Raw genomic sequence first — 15,961 nt, forward strand, 5'->3', positions numbered from 1 at the left:
ACAAAGTTATGAAGGGCTTAAAATGAGTTTCTTCTTATTTTTGCTTTGGGGCAGCCAGTTTGCTTCACCTCTGAGAAAGCAATTGCAGCTCTTATTTAACGTGAGGAGAGAGTCTAACTGAAGGGGTTGATCCTTTGCACCTGGGGAAGGGGGACGGGACAGAGGGATGAGGGCAGGAAGAAGCGTCCCTGCTCCGCCAGCACCTGATTTAAGGGCAGAAGCTGCTGCCTGGAAATATGGCTGGGGCTCAGCTTGGCTGGCACTTTTCTTGGCAGGTGAGGAGAAGTCTAATGCTAAGCACTGCTCTCTCTAGGAGCTTTTCCCTTGTGGCTGTTCTCCTCCCCATCCTGATGGCAAACGACCTGAAAACGCTCTTGTGTTGGTTCCCACCCAGGAGGGAGAAACCCGATCTCTCCAGCTCCCCTTTTGATCCGACTTTCCTATTCTTTTGAGTCTGTGCCCCAAGCAACCATGCTACAAGTATTTTAGCTTTCTAAGGGCTTCACTGCCTTTATTTTTCCATGGAAGAGATATGTGCTTCTGGCTGATCCCTTCTTATTTGCTAGGAGGTGTCTGTCTGTCTTTCACAGGTGTGAATTTGAAAGATTTTTTTTTTTTTTTTTAAACTGCATTGAAGTAACGGACGTTATTAATTTTCTGGCTGTTTCTGTGGTTAACAAAACCTGGAGGAAAGTTAGGGAAAAGTTTATTTGCAATTTCCTTAAAACTCCTCTCACCCTTGGCATTCTCAGAGCATTGAATGTTCTTCACTATGAAATGGAGAGCCACAGAAATTAGTTGAACTACAAAAGACAAGCTAAAAGAAATTTTCTCAGAATTTTGAAATGTCTAATTCAAATCTCTATGAAAACATTCAGGCTGTAAAAATGTGAAGGGATGTCTGAGAATGGATTTGAGCTGTGTATGTTTTGGAATGATGTCGCTTGTTGGAACATCTTGTCAGCTGAACTGAATTTACAATGAATTCCAAATATCTATGAGCCTGTGATTCCTCAGTGTGTGGTAGATCTTCCCCTGATCCAAAATGAATTCTGGAAAGAAAAAACATATGACAAGAAACCACAGATTTAAATGACTCCTTCTGGGAAATTATAATCTTTTTTAAAAAAAATAAATCTAACAATGTGATATACACAGATACAAGTAATTACGGAAGTGACACTTTGGCCCTATGGCCTTTTTACTGGAGGTCTTTCCCTCAAAGCAAATGTTAAATCTCTGTAAGCAATGCAATAATAAACATTTGCTGCTCACTTGTAAATTGATAGTAGTAAAAAAGATTTTTAAAATTGCCAGGCTCTTTCTATTAAAGACTTTCTCTAACTAAACTGCAGATATAGCTGCCATGCAAAAATTGATTGTGTGTTTAAGAATAAATAAATATGGGCTATTAAGGGTCATGGTTGGATTTAGGGTTGTATTTACTTTCAAGGGAAGCATCGGTATTGCAGTGAAATCAGTACTTCTCTCTACTTAAATAAAAGATAAAGAGCCATATATTTCCAGTCACCCTCTGTGAAACCCACTGACCCATTTTATATGCCTGTACTATAAAAAGTAATTTACCAGACTAAGACTGACTTATTTAATAATTAGCAGTTGGTTTTTTGTGTTTAGATTTTTTTTTTAATTGCTAAGTCCATTTTTGTCATACATATCTTGCAGTTACAATGCCAATTGAATCATGTGAGTGAAAGAGGAGGAATCTGGAGTAAAGGAAGGCAGAATAAAGATTCACCCACTGTTTTTTTCCATTTGTTACTTTTCCCCCTTCTTTTTACATATGAATGTAGTCGCATTTTATATAAGATTTTCAAAGGCATGCATATTAGGTTTTTTATTAGGTCTTGTGCCTATCTATCATTGCTAGGCAATTGAAGGCAGTACTGTAAAGAAGATACTTTTGAACAAGGGAAAGGAAAGGTGGAGGAGGCTGAGAGCAGAGAAACCAAGCTTGGGAGAACCCCTGCATTTAGATTATTCAGTTCCCTCTGTACTCAACCAAAAAGTAATGAAGCTGGCGTTTTTTGTCAGTTTTAGAGTTACGGGTTAGGTTTTTTATTTCTGTGAGCTGGTGGCACCACTCAGGTGCTCATACACGGGGAACATACCGGTTTTGATCCAGCCTCAGACCTTAAATCCGACAAGTTTTTTGGTAGCGTTGGTTCTTAACCACTCACCGGGGCTCCACACAACACACCGGGCTGTAGGAGCAGGGCCACAGCTCTCCCACTCATTTTGTTGCTGAACTCATTCACTGCTTGTCATTGAATTCTAGAGGTTGCTTTTCTTATTTATTTGTTTGGATGTTTACAAGAATAGAAATACGTATTTAATTTTTAAGTGCTGCAGCAAGAGAGAAGAAGAGACGTTAGGAATCCTTTTCCCCTAAACTGTCACCAAAAAAATTGTGGTGAAATATTCTCGGTACCGCAGCTAGCTGTTTGGTCATTTGTTTTTCACAACCCAGAGAAGAGGTGGAGGTAACATCCAGACAGATGGTGTAGCTGAATAATAGGTTGGATAAGAAATTTAAGGGAATGGCATAATCTGTTTCAGTATTCTTCAAAGGAAGTTTTTCCTGCTAGTGAAGTTTACCTTTCTTCTGAAAAGCCCTATGAGGTTGCGGGGTTTTCAGTTTGTTTGTTTTGCTAAATCTCATCTATTATGATGGCAGATACAGATTTACTTAAAATTCACATCTGGCTTCTCCCTTTCAATGCTCTAGTAATGAAAGCCGGTAAAATAGATAAACTAGAAATATCTAGAGATAAAGGACAGCTTCAGGTTTCAAACTTTCTCTGATTTAGGGGAATGCTCAAAGGCAAAGCCTGAAACTTAAGGCTGATTAGTATAAATAAAATACTAAGGCAACCATCATTCTGGGGACATTTATTATCACTTTAGGCCATGTCTCGAGAAGAGACATTCGTATTCTGGTATCTCTACTCAATAAAAGATTTAAAACCAGCCTTTTCTTCTCGAATTAAAGAGTATACAGTTTTGTGAGAAAAATAGGGAAATCCCAAAATATTGAATATTCACAGTAGTTTTTTAAATTAATCAAAAGTATGGGCTTCACAGAAGTCAGTGCTTAAAATTACTTTCAAATGGAAGCTAAACTGAAAAGATTTTCACAAATAAATGTGTTGGTCAGTATCAAAAAACTACTAAGTCTGGTAAATTTTTATAAAAACATCCAGTGGCCCTTCTTTTGATAGACTTCAGTTCTTCTGTGAAGCATTTAGGTCTATTCAGCTTTGCATAGGAGATAACCAGGACAATTTATGCATTTTAGGAAAGATAAACCTGCAGTCAGAAAAAATTTTCCTGCAGTCAGGAAATTCCAGAAGAATTTAAGGCTAAAAAGAACCCCTCTCCTCATCTAGGCTTGTTCCCCTGTCTGAACCCACAGGTATTTCACCCAGAAAGAAGTCAGATTTAAGTAATCTCAGCCTGAAAATGAATTTTGAAGTAAATGCTCTGTTCTTACCCTGCGGTGGGTGTTCCCTGCTGTATTTTTCTGGATATAAGAAATGTAACACAAACAGCATTTCCCAGATAAATTAAAGCAGCGTCCATTGTTACTTATTTGTTGTATTTGTTTGTGCTGAAGTGACATTTATTTTGTTTCTCAATACCATATGCATGAGCTTACTGATACAGAACTCCCTGAATTTTCGATCCTGTCGTGTGAGAAATCTCAGTTGAAGGGTTTAATGTGTTTTCCAATCAATGTGTAGGGGAAATTTGGCCTTATCAATTTAAATGCTGGAGATCCTTTCATTGCATTATGGAAGAATCTTCTCTAAGCAGAGATTATTCTTAAGAACTTCATAACATTTAAAGGTTAATATGTTAGGTAAAGAACAATATCTTAAGACAAACATTTTTATTACAGGACATGAAGGGATAGTTCTGATTAAATTACATGATTATTTGAATGGGAAAGAAGACAAAGTGCATCATTTCTTGCCCTCAACTTTAATGCCTTTAATCAAATAATGACCTTCTGGAAATAGTTAATTTTAAGCATTTGGAAAGATCAATACCACTTTGCCACCAAAAAATGGCCCAGATGATGAAATTTGATGTATTTAAAGTACCATTTCACCCTTTTAACCTAGTAAATAATTTAAAATGCTTTCAGTACTCCTTTGCTACCATTATGTATCTCGTTCAAAGTATTATGACTTTTCCAAAAGCAACCTTTCTGTGCAATGAGCAGCTTACAAGTGTAATACTAAAGACTAGGACTATATGTGTATACTGTCGTCGTGTTGTTGGCCTTTTTTCTTCTCTTCTGTATGTGGATTCTCTGTTGAAAAGAAATGGAAATATCTATGATGAACGCAGCACAAAAATGAGATTTGTAAAGCAAGTCGGATGGCTTTTGAAGGGGAAAAAGTCAGTATTTAAAGTTTAGTTCACGAGTTCTTTTCCTTTGTTTTGTCTATAAGCTTTTGTGTTAAAGGTGAAGGATTTGGGTTGCTCAGACAATTAAGAGCCCATTTTACCAAGTGTAATTTCATATCTGTGTTCTATAAACTGGAGTGCCTTCAGCATTGTAAATAAAAAAAAATTGCCCTCTATTAGCATGTTTGTGGGCAGATTAAAAACAGTCTTCATTAGCATAAGTAACACTTACAGATTCTTTTAAAAGTAGAAAATTATTTGCTGAATGATAAATTGCTAGCTTTATAGTTAGTTGCTGAAAATGTGCTCATTCAAAATGCCTACTTTAGTTTGGTCTACAATACTCAATTTTTTTGAGTTACAAGTACTGTTTAATGGATTATGTACTTAGTCTTTGTTCACAGTAGATGCTGAAATGCAATTCACACTTTCTCATAAAATGTTTGTATCAAATACCTCCCTATTTAGACTGATTTCTCTTAACACCATATATTTTTATTTTACTACATGCCCCAGAGAATGATACAAAAAAAATCTTATATATAATACACCAAAGAAAAACTGTTCATATCTTAGCACTGATACTCTAAAATGTTTTGCCTTCTTAAATTCAAATTACAGCTCTTCTAAAAAGTGTTGGAGTCTTTGTTAGTTATTCTGTAAGAATAAAGACATATTCACCATTTGGCAAATTGTTATCACTATAACAAATTCACCAAACAAAAGAGTTCAGTTGCTGCACCTCGAAGCCCTTTCTTCCCAGAGTAGATGTGTTTGCTGCTGATTTGGAAAGCTTTGCCCAGAGAACATAAGAACATATTTCATGATTGTAATGCTACCCTCTTTGATCTAGTTAGGATTGGTATTTACACCTTAAGTGCAGATTTTAATTATTTTTTTTCTTTTAATAAGAGATATCAGAATACAAGAATAGTTTGTTAGAACCTCTACGTGTAAGAGAGAAGATTTTATGTAAACACAGCACATGTCAGACCAAATAAAACAGCATTTGGATACATTGATAAAATGCATAGATGCTTTCTTTAAAATAGGCATGCTCACGGGTCTTGCAGAGTCTAATGTTTGGCAGTTATCCTCTTTGTGCTTTTCCTGCAGTAGTTTGGCAGTTCCACTTTCACAGGTTTTTTTCCTATAATGTCTTATACTTCTTTACCAAATCCCTATCAGAAAACCAGACAGAAGACTCTTATTTATTTTAAATATCTTAGGTTTAGCGTCTTTTTTTTTTTTTTCACCGTTTTCTTGCTTACTGTAGCAAGACCTTTGCAGATGGTACTTGGTTACTTGAAAGTGCATAACAGTATTTTCTTTGTAGCAGATGGATTTAAGACTTTTAGTTCCCAATAAATGTAGGTTTACAATACATAACTTTACAGGATTTGTGTTGTATATAACAGGTTTGAACATATTATCTCAGAATTCATCTGCATGGCATTTTCAGCTTATCCAGGGCCCATGCCAGTATTTTAAGTAATAGGCAGAGCACAGTGATTGATAGCAGCTAAAGGCGTGATTTTGAATAGAAACAAAGGTTTTAGAACAGAAGGTGTCAAATTAAACTTTGTCAGTTTGAAAAGTAGTAACATCCTGAAAGTTCTCCAAACATATTTACATGTGGCTAATGTTTATATTTTGCTTTGTACTCTCTTTATATTCAGTGTAATGTTGCCTGGCAAATTTACTCTGTTTTAAAATCAAGGTTGTTCCCAATGTCATTGCAGAGTTTTATGGGGTTTGCCTTGCTGCATAGATATAACAGCTTAATTAATTTAAGGCTGTTTTTATTAACAATGTGATATGTGTGCTGTATAAACTGGCTGTGATCTAATCAGAGATATAAATATTTCCTTATTATTTTGTGGTCCTTTCCACTTCCTGCAAGGCTATAAAAAAAAAAACAAAAACCCGACAGTGGCCCAAGCCCTCCTTCAGAATGAATTGTTTGAAGTAGACAGAAATTGCTGTAGACTTAAATAAGAGGAAAAAATCAACCTTGTTACGTTCACTTATAAATTCAACTGCCTTAACTACAGCAGTTTCTATTGCTTTAGATCAAATAGAAAAAAAACTTATAAATTTTACAGAGCTAAAAATTCACCATTAGAAAAGTCTATATGACTACTTCTAAAACTTATGAAAACATTTCATGCCTTCTAATTTGGCTGACTTTTATGAATGAGCTTTGTGTTGTATACAGAATTCTGAACCTGAAACTAAACAAAATACAGTTTTGTTTGTTTTGAACCAAAAGAAAGCATATTGGTTTAAAGTTCTTAGCCTCTTAACAAAGTAAACACCTGCAGCCTCTGTTACTACCCGTTCACTGTCTCTTCTGAGAATATTTGTGGGATCAACTTTCATAAATATTTTCAGAAATAAACCGTGAAGGCCCAAAAAATGTTTCTATCCTTGTAATTTTAGAATAATTCACTTGGTTGTTTCCATGTTACAACACGTTTCCATGTTGTATGTTTCATCAGAGTAAGTCTACTTCTTTAAAAATGTGACAAACCCAGTGGAAATGAGACATTTTGGTAGAATAGCAGTCTATTCTGTGTACCGTGTCAGAAGCATCTGATTTCGGTATCTCAAAATCACTGCTTCCCTGAAAGGCTAGCAGAGACATGCCTCAGGTTACAATTCAAAAATCATTTCTAGATAAGGAATTAGAGGTATTATTTCAGTGCAAAATATGATAGATAAATACAGGAAATACAATGTTAGCCATCAGTAATTAATAAAAATAAGGTCTGATCTAGTAAATATAGAAACAGAAAAGACAGCAAAGGGAGAAGGAATTTCTTAGTTAATAAAAACTGTTGTTGTGAAATACATTTAATCAGCATAAAATGTGATAGCTTAGGAATTATTTTTATTACTGGACATTTAAAAAAAGTTTCTACTGTCTTTTTTCCAGAAAATCTGTGATTCACTTGGTCACCATACAAAAATCTGTGCAGCTTCTAAATGCATAGTGCAATTTGTTTTCCAGCCTGTATACCTTACAGAGGTGTCATGGGAGGGGACAGGTTATGTTGCCTTTTTTTGACTTTCACCGAATTGCCTTGATAGTCAGCTCTGCTCTGTTTCACCACCATGAGAAAGAGGACCAACAGTTTCAATGTGAAGCAGTGCAGACTCTGGAGAACCAAAGGACAATTTTTATGCTTTGGGATGGGCTGGTTTTTGGTTTAGCTTTTGGTTTTTTATTTAAAATTTTATAACTGCATTTCAGTTTAAAAGATCTAGATTTGTTTCCCTCATTATCTTCTCTCCTCCATCCCCAACAAACTGCCTATGCTTTGATTGCATCTCTTTTAACTCACTGAAGAAAACCAATACTGTTGTTGAGCATAATCCAGCACGTATCCTCATGGAAGCAAGGTGGGCAGAGAACTGCGAGCAACGTGTTGATATTATTAGGGTCAGGGAAAATTTGTACATTAACCTGCTACCACATCTCAGGGTGCCTTACGATGGGGAGGGAGAATCCACAGACCCCTGCTATTGTTTTAAGAACATGCCATGTGATTCCAGCTGGGACAGGCTGGGCGCTACGTGCTCTATGTGAAGGCGTTTGGCCCCGCTTCCCAGTCAGCTTCCTAAACCCCGGGGCAATACCCAGCACCCGCTGCTCTCGTCCCTCTCCCCTCCCTCCCTCGCACACCTAGTGAGCACCCGGCAGATTTTGGACCCTTTTAAATTTTTTGCTTTCTCAGCTCTACTACCGGCATCTCTCTAACATTTGTCATTTTGATTATTTCTGTTTCTCGGGGGCATTTTTGCCTGTGTCATTTTTTCAGTTTTCCACTTCTATCCAAGAGAATATACTTCAGATTTTTATACACACCTCACTAAATAGTTTCGTATACAATATGAATGCATTAAGATTATTTGTTTACTTTCACCTCTTCCTGTCATGGCAATATTTTTACACTGCATTTATTAACTGTTAGCTAAAGATATGAATGTCTTCAAGAAAATACGTATCTATATTGTATCTGTGTATCTATTGTATCTAGTAGAAAACTAGTCTGGATAATCCATTTTTCAACTAGCAGTACATATAAAAAGGATCTAAAAGCTTCTGTACATTTATATTATTTGTTGATTCAATAAAATGTCACATTATCTTTCCTACAGCATTAAGAAATAAAATTGCATGGACCTAGTTTTGAAAACAGATCCTTGAAGCTAAAAGAAAGGAAGTGTGCATGTTTTATACATGTAATATTTTGTTTCTAAATTTTAATATACAAAACAATTGCTGCTGATGCACGCTGCGCTAGCTAGAGTGTTTGCACTCTTCTTTTAAAACTACCAGTGCGCAATTCAGGAAAAAATCCTCAATTAAATTTTAAGAATATGTAAGAAAACAATTGTTAAATTTTCAAGATGAACTTACATGTCTCTTTTAGAAGTAAATTAGCAACCGCTGCAGTTCTTGCAGGGAATTCTGTAGCCAACATTTTAGTATGTATCCCAAAACCATGTCTGAATTAGCGTAGGTGAGCTCTCAGGCAGCTCACTGTCCTGTGACGTGGAAATGGTATGAAGGTATATCAGAAGCTTGAGCATATCTCGCTCCCCCTCGAGCCCTAATAGTGTACATAAAACTGAGAGTGTGTTTTTTTCCTGGGCCTATGAGAAAAATCCTGAAAGAGATAGTCATCTGTCACTTGAACTAAGTTCACCTGCAGAGACACCTCTACTTGTAGCAGACAGGTAAAAGCTATTACTTGACTGTGCCTAGTCAAAGGATTCCTGTCTTTTGAAAGGACATTAGGGAGCTCCTCTACTGCTATGGTTTACATTAGGCAGCCCGACAGTCAAGCCAGATATTTGAAGTACTTTCTTGTTTCGAGTATTAGTACCGGGATTTTAAAAATTGCTCAGCAGACAATCTACTGGCTCCTGAAACACGGTGTGGGTGCTCTCGAATGGGTGTAGCCTTGCCTGAGGGAAAACGGGCAGCAGAGAGAATATACTGGTGCCGGTAAAACCCCCATCCTGCGGAGGGAAACGTGTAAGGGATTCCACCTTTGTCAACTGGTTTGTCTCTAAGCAAACCAACAACAGCGCTGTGGTGTGGGACCCAGGGGAAGGGGCTTCCCAAGGCCCTCGTGGTTGGTGAGGGTCTCTGAAACAGCGTGGTTGCCTCTCTGAGCTTGGGTGTCTGCTTGGAGCCCAGCCTGAGTGAAGGCACTTTCCTAAGGGGGGGAGAGCGGGAGAGAATGCAGCGCCTCTAAAGTACACATTTTGCCCCTCGCAAAGTAAGGAAAAAAAACTAATATTTTGCTGGTGTTATCTTCAAGGGGTGGCTCTGTGAGCTGTTACGTTGGAAAGAAGATCCCTCACCAGAGAACAGGACCCTCTGGGAGAATCTCTCCATGATCCGAAGGTTCCTCAGTCTTCCTCAGCCTGAACGCGATGCCATTTATGAACAAGAAAGCAATGCAGTTCATCACCATGGTGACAGGCCTTCCCACATTATCCATGTGCCAGCAGAACAGATTCAGGTTAGTTTACCTTGGCCAATCCCACAGAGCGCTAAGTAAATAAAGCTTTAAACGGAGCAAAGGAAATTAGTGTTTCTTTCCTGCCGGCCAGGCCGGGCGCAGGTCTCCCGGTACGAGATGGGAGCGCGCTGCCGTCCGCCACCGGGGTTCAGAGGGGAGCCCGTCACCACCCACGGTTTTCGTTTCGGTTGGGTGGTTTCTCGCAAAAACGTGGGTGGACACGGTGGCAGGGCTGGCTCTCCCGGGCTAGGCAGGCGTCAGGACCGAAAGGCAGAGGCGTTTGGCGCGGGTTGTCAGTCGCCGTGCCAGCGAAGAGGGAGGACCTTGTCGGCGCTGTTGTTCCAAAGCCAAGTGCCAACCCTCGACAGCGGCGCCTCGCCCCGGGTAGGAGTGAAGGGAAGGGGATTCCTCGCCCCACCGTAACCCCAGTCGAGGCTGGGGGGAGTCAATGTTTGTTTGTTTTTCCTTCAGAGCCCCTCTCCCACCACCCTTGGGAAAGGCGAGCATAGAGGCGCTTTCTTACCAGGCCTGCTGACCGCTGGACCTTGGCTGGGTGCTGCTCCGCAGGTGAGCTGGCACAAGGGCACCGTGGCAGGGAGAGAGAGGAGGGGATGCAGGACCCACGCCTCGGGGCTTGGAAACAGCCTCCCTCCTGCTCCAGGGCAGCCCCCGTGGCTCCCTCTCCATAGGCATCATGACCCGGGAGGGCGGCTGGCCCGTCTGCTGGATTCCATAGCCCAGGTCGGCAGTGCAGACTGCTGTCTCTCTGAGCTGGGGACTCTCTAATCCCTTCTCGTGGAAGACCTGAGGTCAGCCTTTTAACTGCTCCCTCTTAAAGGGCAGATATTACCCCCTGCTTTACCAACCTCAGCTGAGACCCAGTGTACCATTTGTATTACCTATACAGCAAAATATTTACAAAGCTGGGAAGGATAGAGTTATCTCACAGCCAGAAACAACACGAGTGTATATTAAAGATAAAGCAAACTGAATAAGACAATCCCTTAGGATATCAAGTACTAAAATAATTGTGAAAGCCTGGAAACTTGCTGTTTGATTTAGCAAAAAGAGAGAGAAAGATCTATATTAAGTAATAAAACAGTACTTGTTTGAAAATGTACATTGTTTTTAATAAAATCGCTTCTTAAGGGGATAAAAGGAGAAGCTTATGCACAGTATAAACATTCAACCACTATGCCACTTACTTAGATTTTCTTGCCTTGTTGATAAAAGTTGTGTGTTTGATCTTGCAAATATTATTCACATAAGCAGTTGCATTGTAATCTCTTAATATGACTTGTAAGAGTAAGGATTGGGAGATTGGACCTGAATTTTTCTACATGTTGTAGATGCATAAATATGTAGCTAAGACACACGTTTTCAAACTGTATATACAAAGCCTCCAGTCTTGTAAGAATTTAATGTGCTGGGAGTAGTCTTGTATCTCTTTGGGATTGAAGCCTTGAAGGAGACTGCTCACAGACCATAAAACATGAAAGGATGTGAATAGGGATGAGGCAAGAGCCCTAATTCCACTAGCGTTTGTGTCAGATCATACAATAAGAAGATCACTTACAGCACTGGCTTCTAAACCAGGTGTTGAGACCTGTGCGAAGTCTCCACAACCACGAGTGGCACTGCAAAGTGGATAGAATTAGCATTCCTCCAATATTCATACTATCTGTGCAGTATTTTGTGCTTCTTAGGGTCTGCAAGTGAGCTGCAACTGGAAGCTTGGAAACTGCTCCTGACACACAAAAAATTGTCGAGGGGAGACTTGCAAAGGGAAATGAAATGTAGTGATAGCAACTGCTTGTTTTTCTGCTGTTGTTTTTTAATAATAACTGGTGGTTTGTACCATCTGACAAGAAATTTGCTGATCCAAAATATCTTACTAACCAGTGCTTCCTGTGCTGTGAAGCAAAAGAATTGTCAACAAAAACAGTAGCTGATAAATTTACTTTTGATTTTAAACATGATCTTGCAGTGTACTGTACTCAGTGGTAGATGAGAAAAACATTTCTGTCCCTAGGGCTCAGTGCCTCACCTTTTAAGAATGTTTCCGAATCCATACTTGCAAAACTTCATTTTAAGCTCTTGTTAATTATTTACATCATGGTTTGCTTTATCTTATTCTTCTGATGTGCATACTGGCTCATTTTTATTGCCTGAGTTTTTGGAATGCAGCGTGTTCCCTTCTAATAATAATAGTGCAACTTATTTAGAGCTTTGCATCTTAGGGCTTTATAAATATTAACTAAATAATCCCCAGCACAAACACAGAAGCAGGTAAATATGTTTGTTCCCTGTTTATGCACTGGGGTACTTGAACCACAGGAAAGACAGACCCTCTCCGAGACCAAAGGCAAGAGAGGTCAGAGCCAGAAGGGGAAATACAGATTTTCTACCTCCAGATCCCTTTGTCCTTGCCGAGGCTGGGTTTGACAGCGTGACGTTAGGCACTTCCAGCTAACGCATTCTGTCCTAACGTTTGCAAGTTTGATGAGACTTCAGTGCATGCCAAGGTCAGGTCAGCAGAGGGGTATTTCCCCACGTAGCTAAAATGCCCTCCTCCTCCTTGATACCCCAGTCCCTTAGTCCAGCTACTGCTAGAGATTTGCAGCCCTTGTTTTCGGGTGGCAGCTGCTGCTGCTGGCAGAGCTCCTCTGCGTTTGCCCTCATCTGGCACTTTTCTCACTTTGCCCTTGCTACAGTTCTTGCTAAGCTGGTCAAGTTAATCCTATACTATGTCACCTACTTAGCGTTTTGTCTTGTCTGCACTTGACTCACGGAGCACGTTCATTAAAATTTGTCAGCTAAACTGCACCAATGTCACGTCATCGGCGCTTTCAGTCAGACAAAGCCGGAGTGTTCCTTCCACCTCTCTGTCCGAATCCCACCATCCCTTTATCCCTCCTCTCTGCTCACACACCTACAGACACACGCGAGGTATTCAGAGAGTTACTAACTCATCTTTTGTTTCTGGTTCAGAATAATGGGCCTTTTTTTTTTTTTATTTTTTCCCTTCCCCCCCCCCCCCGGCCTTTTTTTGTTCTTTAAACTTACTAAGCCTCTGTTTATAGCTTTTCAGTTCTCCCCCTCACCCCAATTTTCTCGGTAACACAAAATATGAGCAAGAATACATGTACCAAAAAAAATGCTGTGCTTTGTCTTGCAGCAGCAGCAGCAGCAGCAACAGCAACAACAACAGCAGCAACAGCAACAGCAACCAGGTCCCAGACTACCCCCAAGGCAACCGACAGTAGCATCACCAGCTGAATCTGAGGATGAAAATCGTCAGAAGCCCCGACCGCGAACAAAGATTTCTGTTGAAGCCCTAGGGATCCTACAGAGTTTCATACAAGACGTAGGCCTGTATCCAGATGAAGAAGCAATCCAGACTCTCTCCGCTCAGCTTGACCTGCCCAAGTACACCATTATCAAGTTCTTTCAGAACCAGCGGTACTATCTCAAGCACCACGGGAAGCTGAAGGACAATTCTGGATTGGAGGTGGATGTTGCAGAGTACAAGGAGGAAGAGTTGCTCAAGGATTTAGAAGACAGCATCCAAGACAAAAATGCAAACACGCTTTTTTCAGTTAAACTAGAAGAAGAGTTATCGGTAGAAGGGAACACAGAGATTAATGCTGAATTGAAAGACTGATCTAAAAGTATTATTTTCTTTCAACAGTGCCACTGGTATTTACTAATGAAATGAAAATTCCATCTTGCGTTCTGTCAAAAACCTTTATTATTCATTGTTTGGCCAATGAATCTTCCAAAACTTGCACAAAAGTTGAAAAAAGGATAATGCAGACTGCACTAAATGTTTTACTCTGTTTTACAAACTGCTTCGCAGCAACAGATGAAGCGTTGAGGATTGTTTGATATTAATTTGTGTTCACTGGATACACTGTGAGTGTACCCAATAAGCATGATACCAGTGATTTTGATTCTGGAGCCTTCAGACAAGCATTACAACTTTTGTGATTTACTGTTTTTCGTTTCTGTTTTGTTCTTGTTTTTTAATTATTACTGTAGCACTCCACACTTGATCTTTGGAAACTCACATTTATTTAAAAAAATAAAATAAAAAGAGTTTGTTACTCTTGTTCTATTGTATGTTACAAAAGAACTATAGACTGTGGAATGCAGTTTAAAGATAACATATGCCAACAAATGCCTTGTATTATATGGCACTGCCGTAATTCAGATTTGTTTTCTTTTGGAAATAAAGGTCACTGTATTTTTTTTCCATTCTCATTGTTACATGGTTTTAAAGAAAATGAAAAAGAAAATGTGAAACACGATTTAGTCCTCATTATTTATTTGTAGATCCTGCAGCATCATGTTGTAATTAATTTTTTTGGAAGTTTCCGTTAAATGTAATATTGCTTCTCTTGTTATCATACTGATTTTTTTTTTCTATTTATAAATGTATTTTGATGGGCAGTAAAACAAAGTGTCTTAAAAGTTTTAAATAGAGAAAATGTGCTTTACACAGTTGCCTATAAAAAGTGCTCTATGTTATCCAAGCAATTCATACTATAAGCTTCACTCTTATTGTTGTATGCAATTTTTACTATCATGCAAATAAGCTTAGGTAAATAAAACTAATAGATCACCTTAGAAACTTATGCAATTAATGTGAAAATAATTGATGTTTGCAATGTGTCTTCCTTTGGTTTACAATCAATTTTAAAGCTACAGCTGTATAAATTTTCTGTATAAAGGTGTATTTCTTTTTTATGAGTTTATTGCTATGAAAACACCAGTTATTTTGTTACAGCTGGCTGTTTTTATAAGTGTATCACAATTTTCTTTATGCAGAAATGTTCTGACTAGGAGTGGTTATTGACTGTAACTACACAATTAAAATTGTTTGTATGGTATGATATGGCAGGGTTTGTCTGTGTATGTGTATATCTGGGAGGAATAACTTGTGCTCAGTGCACATTGTACCTTCTTGCCACCACTTTGAAAATGACATTTCAATTGTTCTCCTTTAAAATCACAGGCAAATTTTTTTAATGACCTTCTTAAAATTTGAATTCAGATAATATACTTCAAAAAGAAACACAGTTTGGTTATGAAAACCATAACCTGTCTTTTCTTGGTTTAAAAACTTGCCTGCCCAACAGAGATAGCAGGATATTATTGAGTCAAAAGGCTATCAGGCATAAACATATTTACAGTTCCTGGCAGTAATGCACTTATAATGGATACAGCTGGTTTTATTTTACACTAGAATTATGCTAACACTATTCCTTGCACTAATGTATAAACATTAAAAAAAAACATTGATAGTCACAAAGTAAATAGGAAAGATGGGCTTTGCATGTAGCAGCCCCCTTCTAAGCAAGATTATTTTTAATGATCACTAATAAGGTTCTTGATAAAGCCATAACAATTGGTGAGCTCTGAATTTATGCGAGGCTCATGTCTAGGCTAGAGAGAAGTCTGCTGCTGAAAGTTATGAAGTATGCACCATTGTTCTCTTTTTCTGGGAGAGAAACAATTTACACCCGGTGCAATTCAGGATTTGAATTCATTGCAGCTCTTCTAAAATAACTGAAAGTTTGCAAAACTCAGGATCAGTTTCAAAGGCACAAACCACTCTTGGGTTGCAGCAAATTTATCTTTTAAACTCCACTGAGTTCTTTAAGAATTGGGCAGCAAAGCAGGTTTTGCTTCCACAAGTTTAAAAGTCGTCACAGGTGCTGCAGCACCCTGGGGGTTCCTTGAGCAGCTCCCAGCTGCAGCACTTCTTGGCTTCTCCCAGGACTGTGTTGGGGCTGCACCACGATTTGGGCTTGGATTCCAGTCCAGCTAACAGAAAAGAGCCTTAGTACCACTCTGGGAGGGAAACGAGCCTTAGGAGGGATGCGGATGTGTGATTTGGCATTGCAGTCCAAGGGAAGAACAGTCAGTCTCTGCCCTCGCTTAAGGGACTTGTAGTAGCTATAATCTATTGATAGCCCAAA

General features: G+C 38.9%; 1 protein-coding gene across 4 annotated transcripts in view; it reads left to right on the forward strand.

The window, feature by feature from the left end:
* The window catches only part of SATB1 (SATB homeobox 1), a 74,859-nt gene extending 59,987 nt beyond the window's left edge, over nt 1-14,872 (forward strand). The window contains exons 10-12 of one of the 4 annotated variants that reach the window (XM_014937869.1): nt 9,774-9,977; nt 10,449-10,544; nt 13,156-14,872. In XM_014937869.1, coding sequence (XP_014793355.1) covers nt 9,774-9,977; nt 10,449-10,544; nt 13,156-13,641 — 786 coding nt within the window. In that variant the 3' untranslated portion in view covers nt 13,642-14,872. The remainder of the gene's footprint in view (nt 1-9,773; nt 9,978-10,448; nt 10,545-13,155) is intronic. The other 3 variants (XM_014937870.1, XM_014937872.1, XM_014937871.1) reach the window with 3 other exon arrangements.
* The last annotated feature ends 1,089 nt before the right edge of the window (nt 14,873-15,961 follow it).

Source organism: Calidris pugnax, unplaced genomic scaffold (genome assembly GCF_001431845.1).
Source record: "Calidris pugnax isolate Ruff unplaced genomic scaffold, ASM143184v1 scaffold11, whole genome shotgun sequence".
NCBI classification, from domain to species: Eukaryota; Metazoa; Chordata; class Aves; order Charadriiformes; family Scolopacidae; genus Calidris; species Calidris pugnax.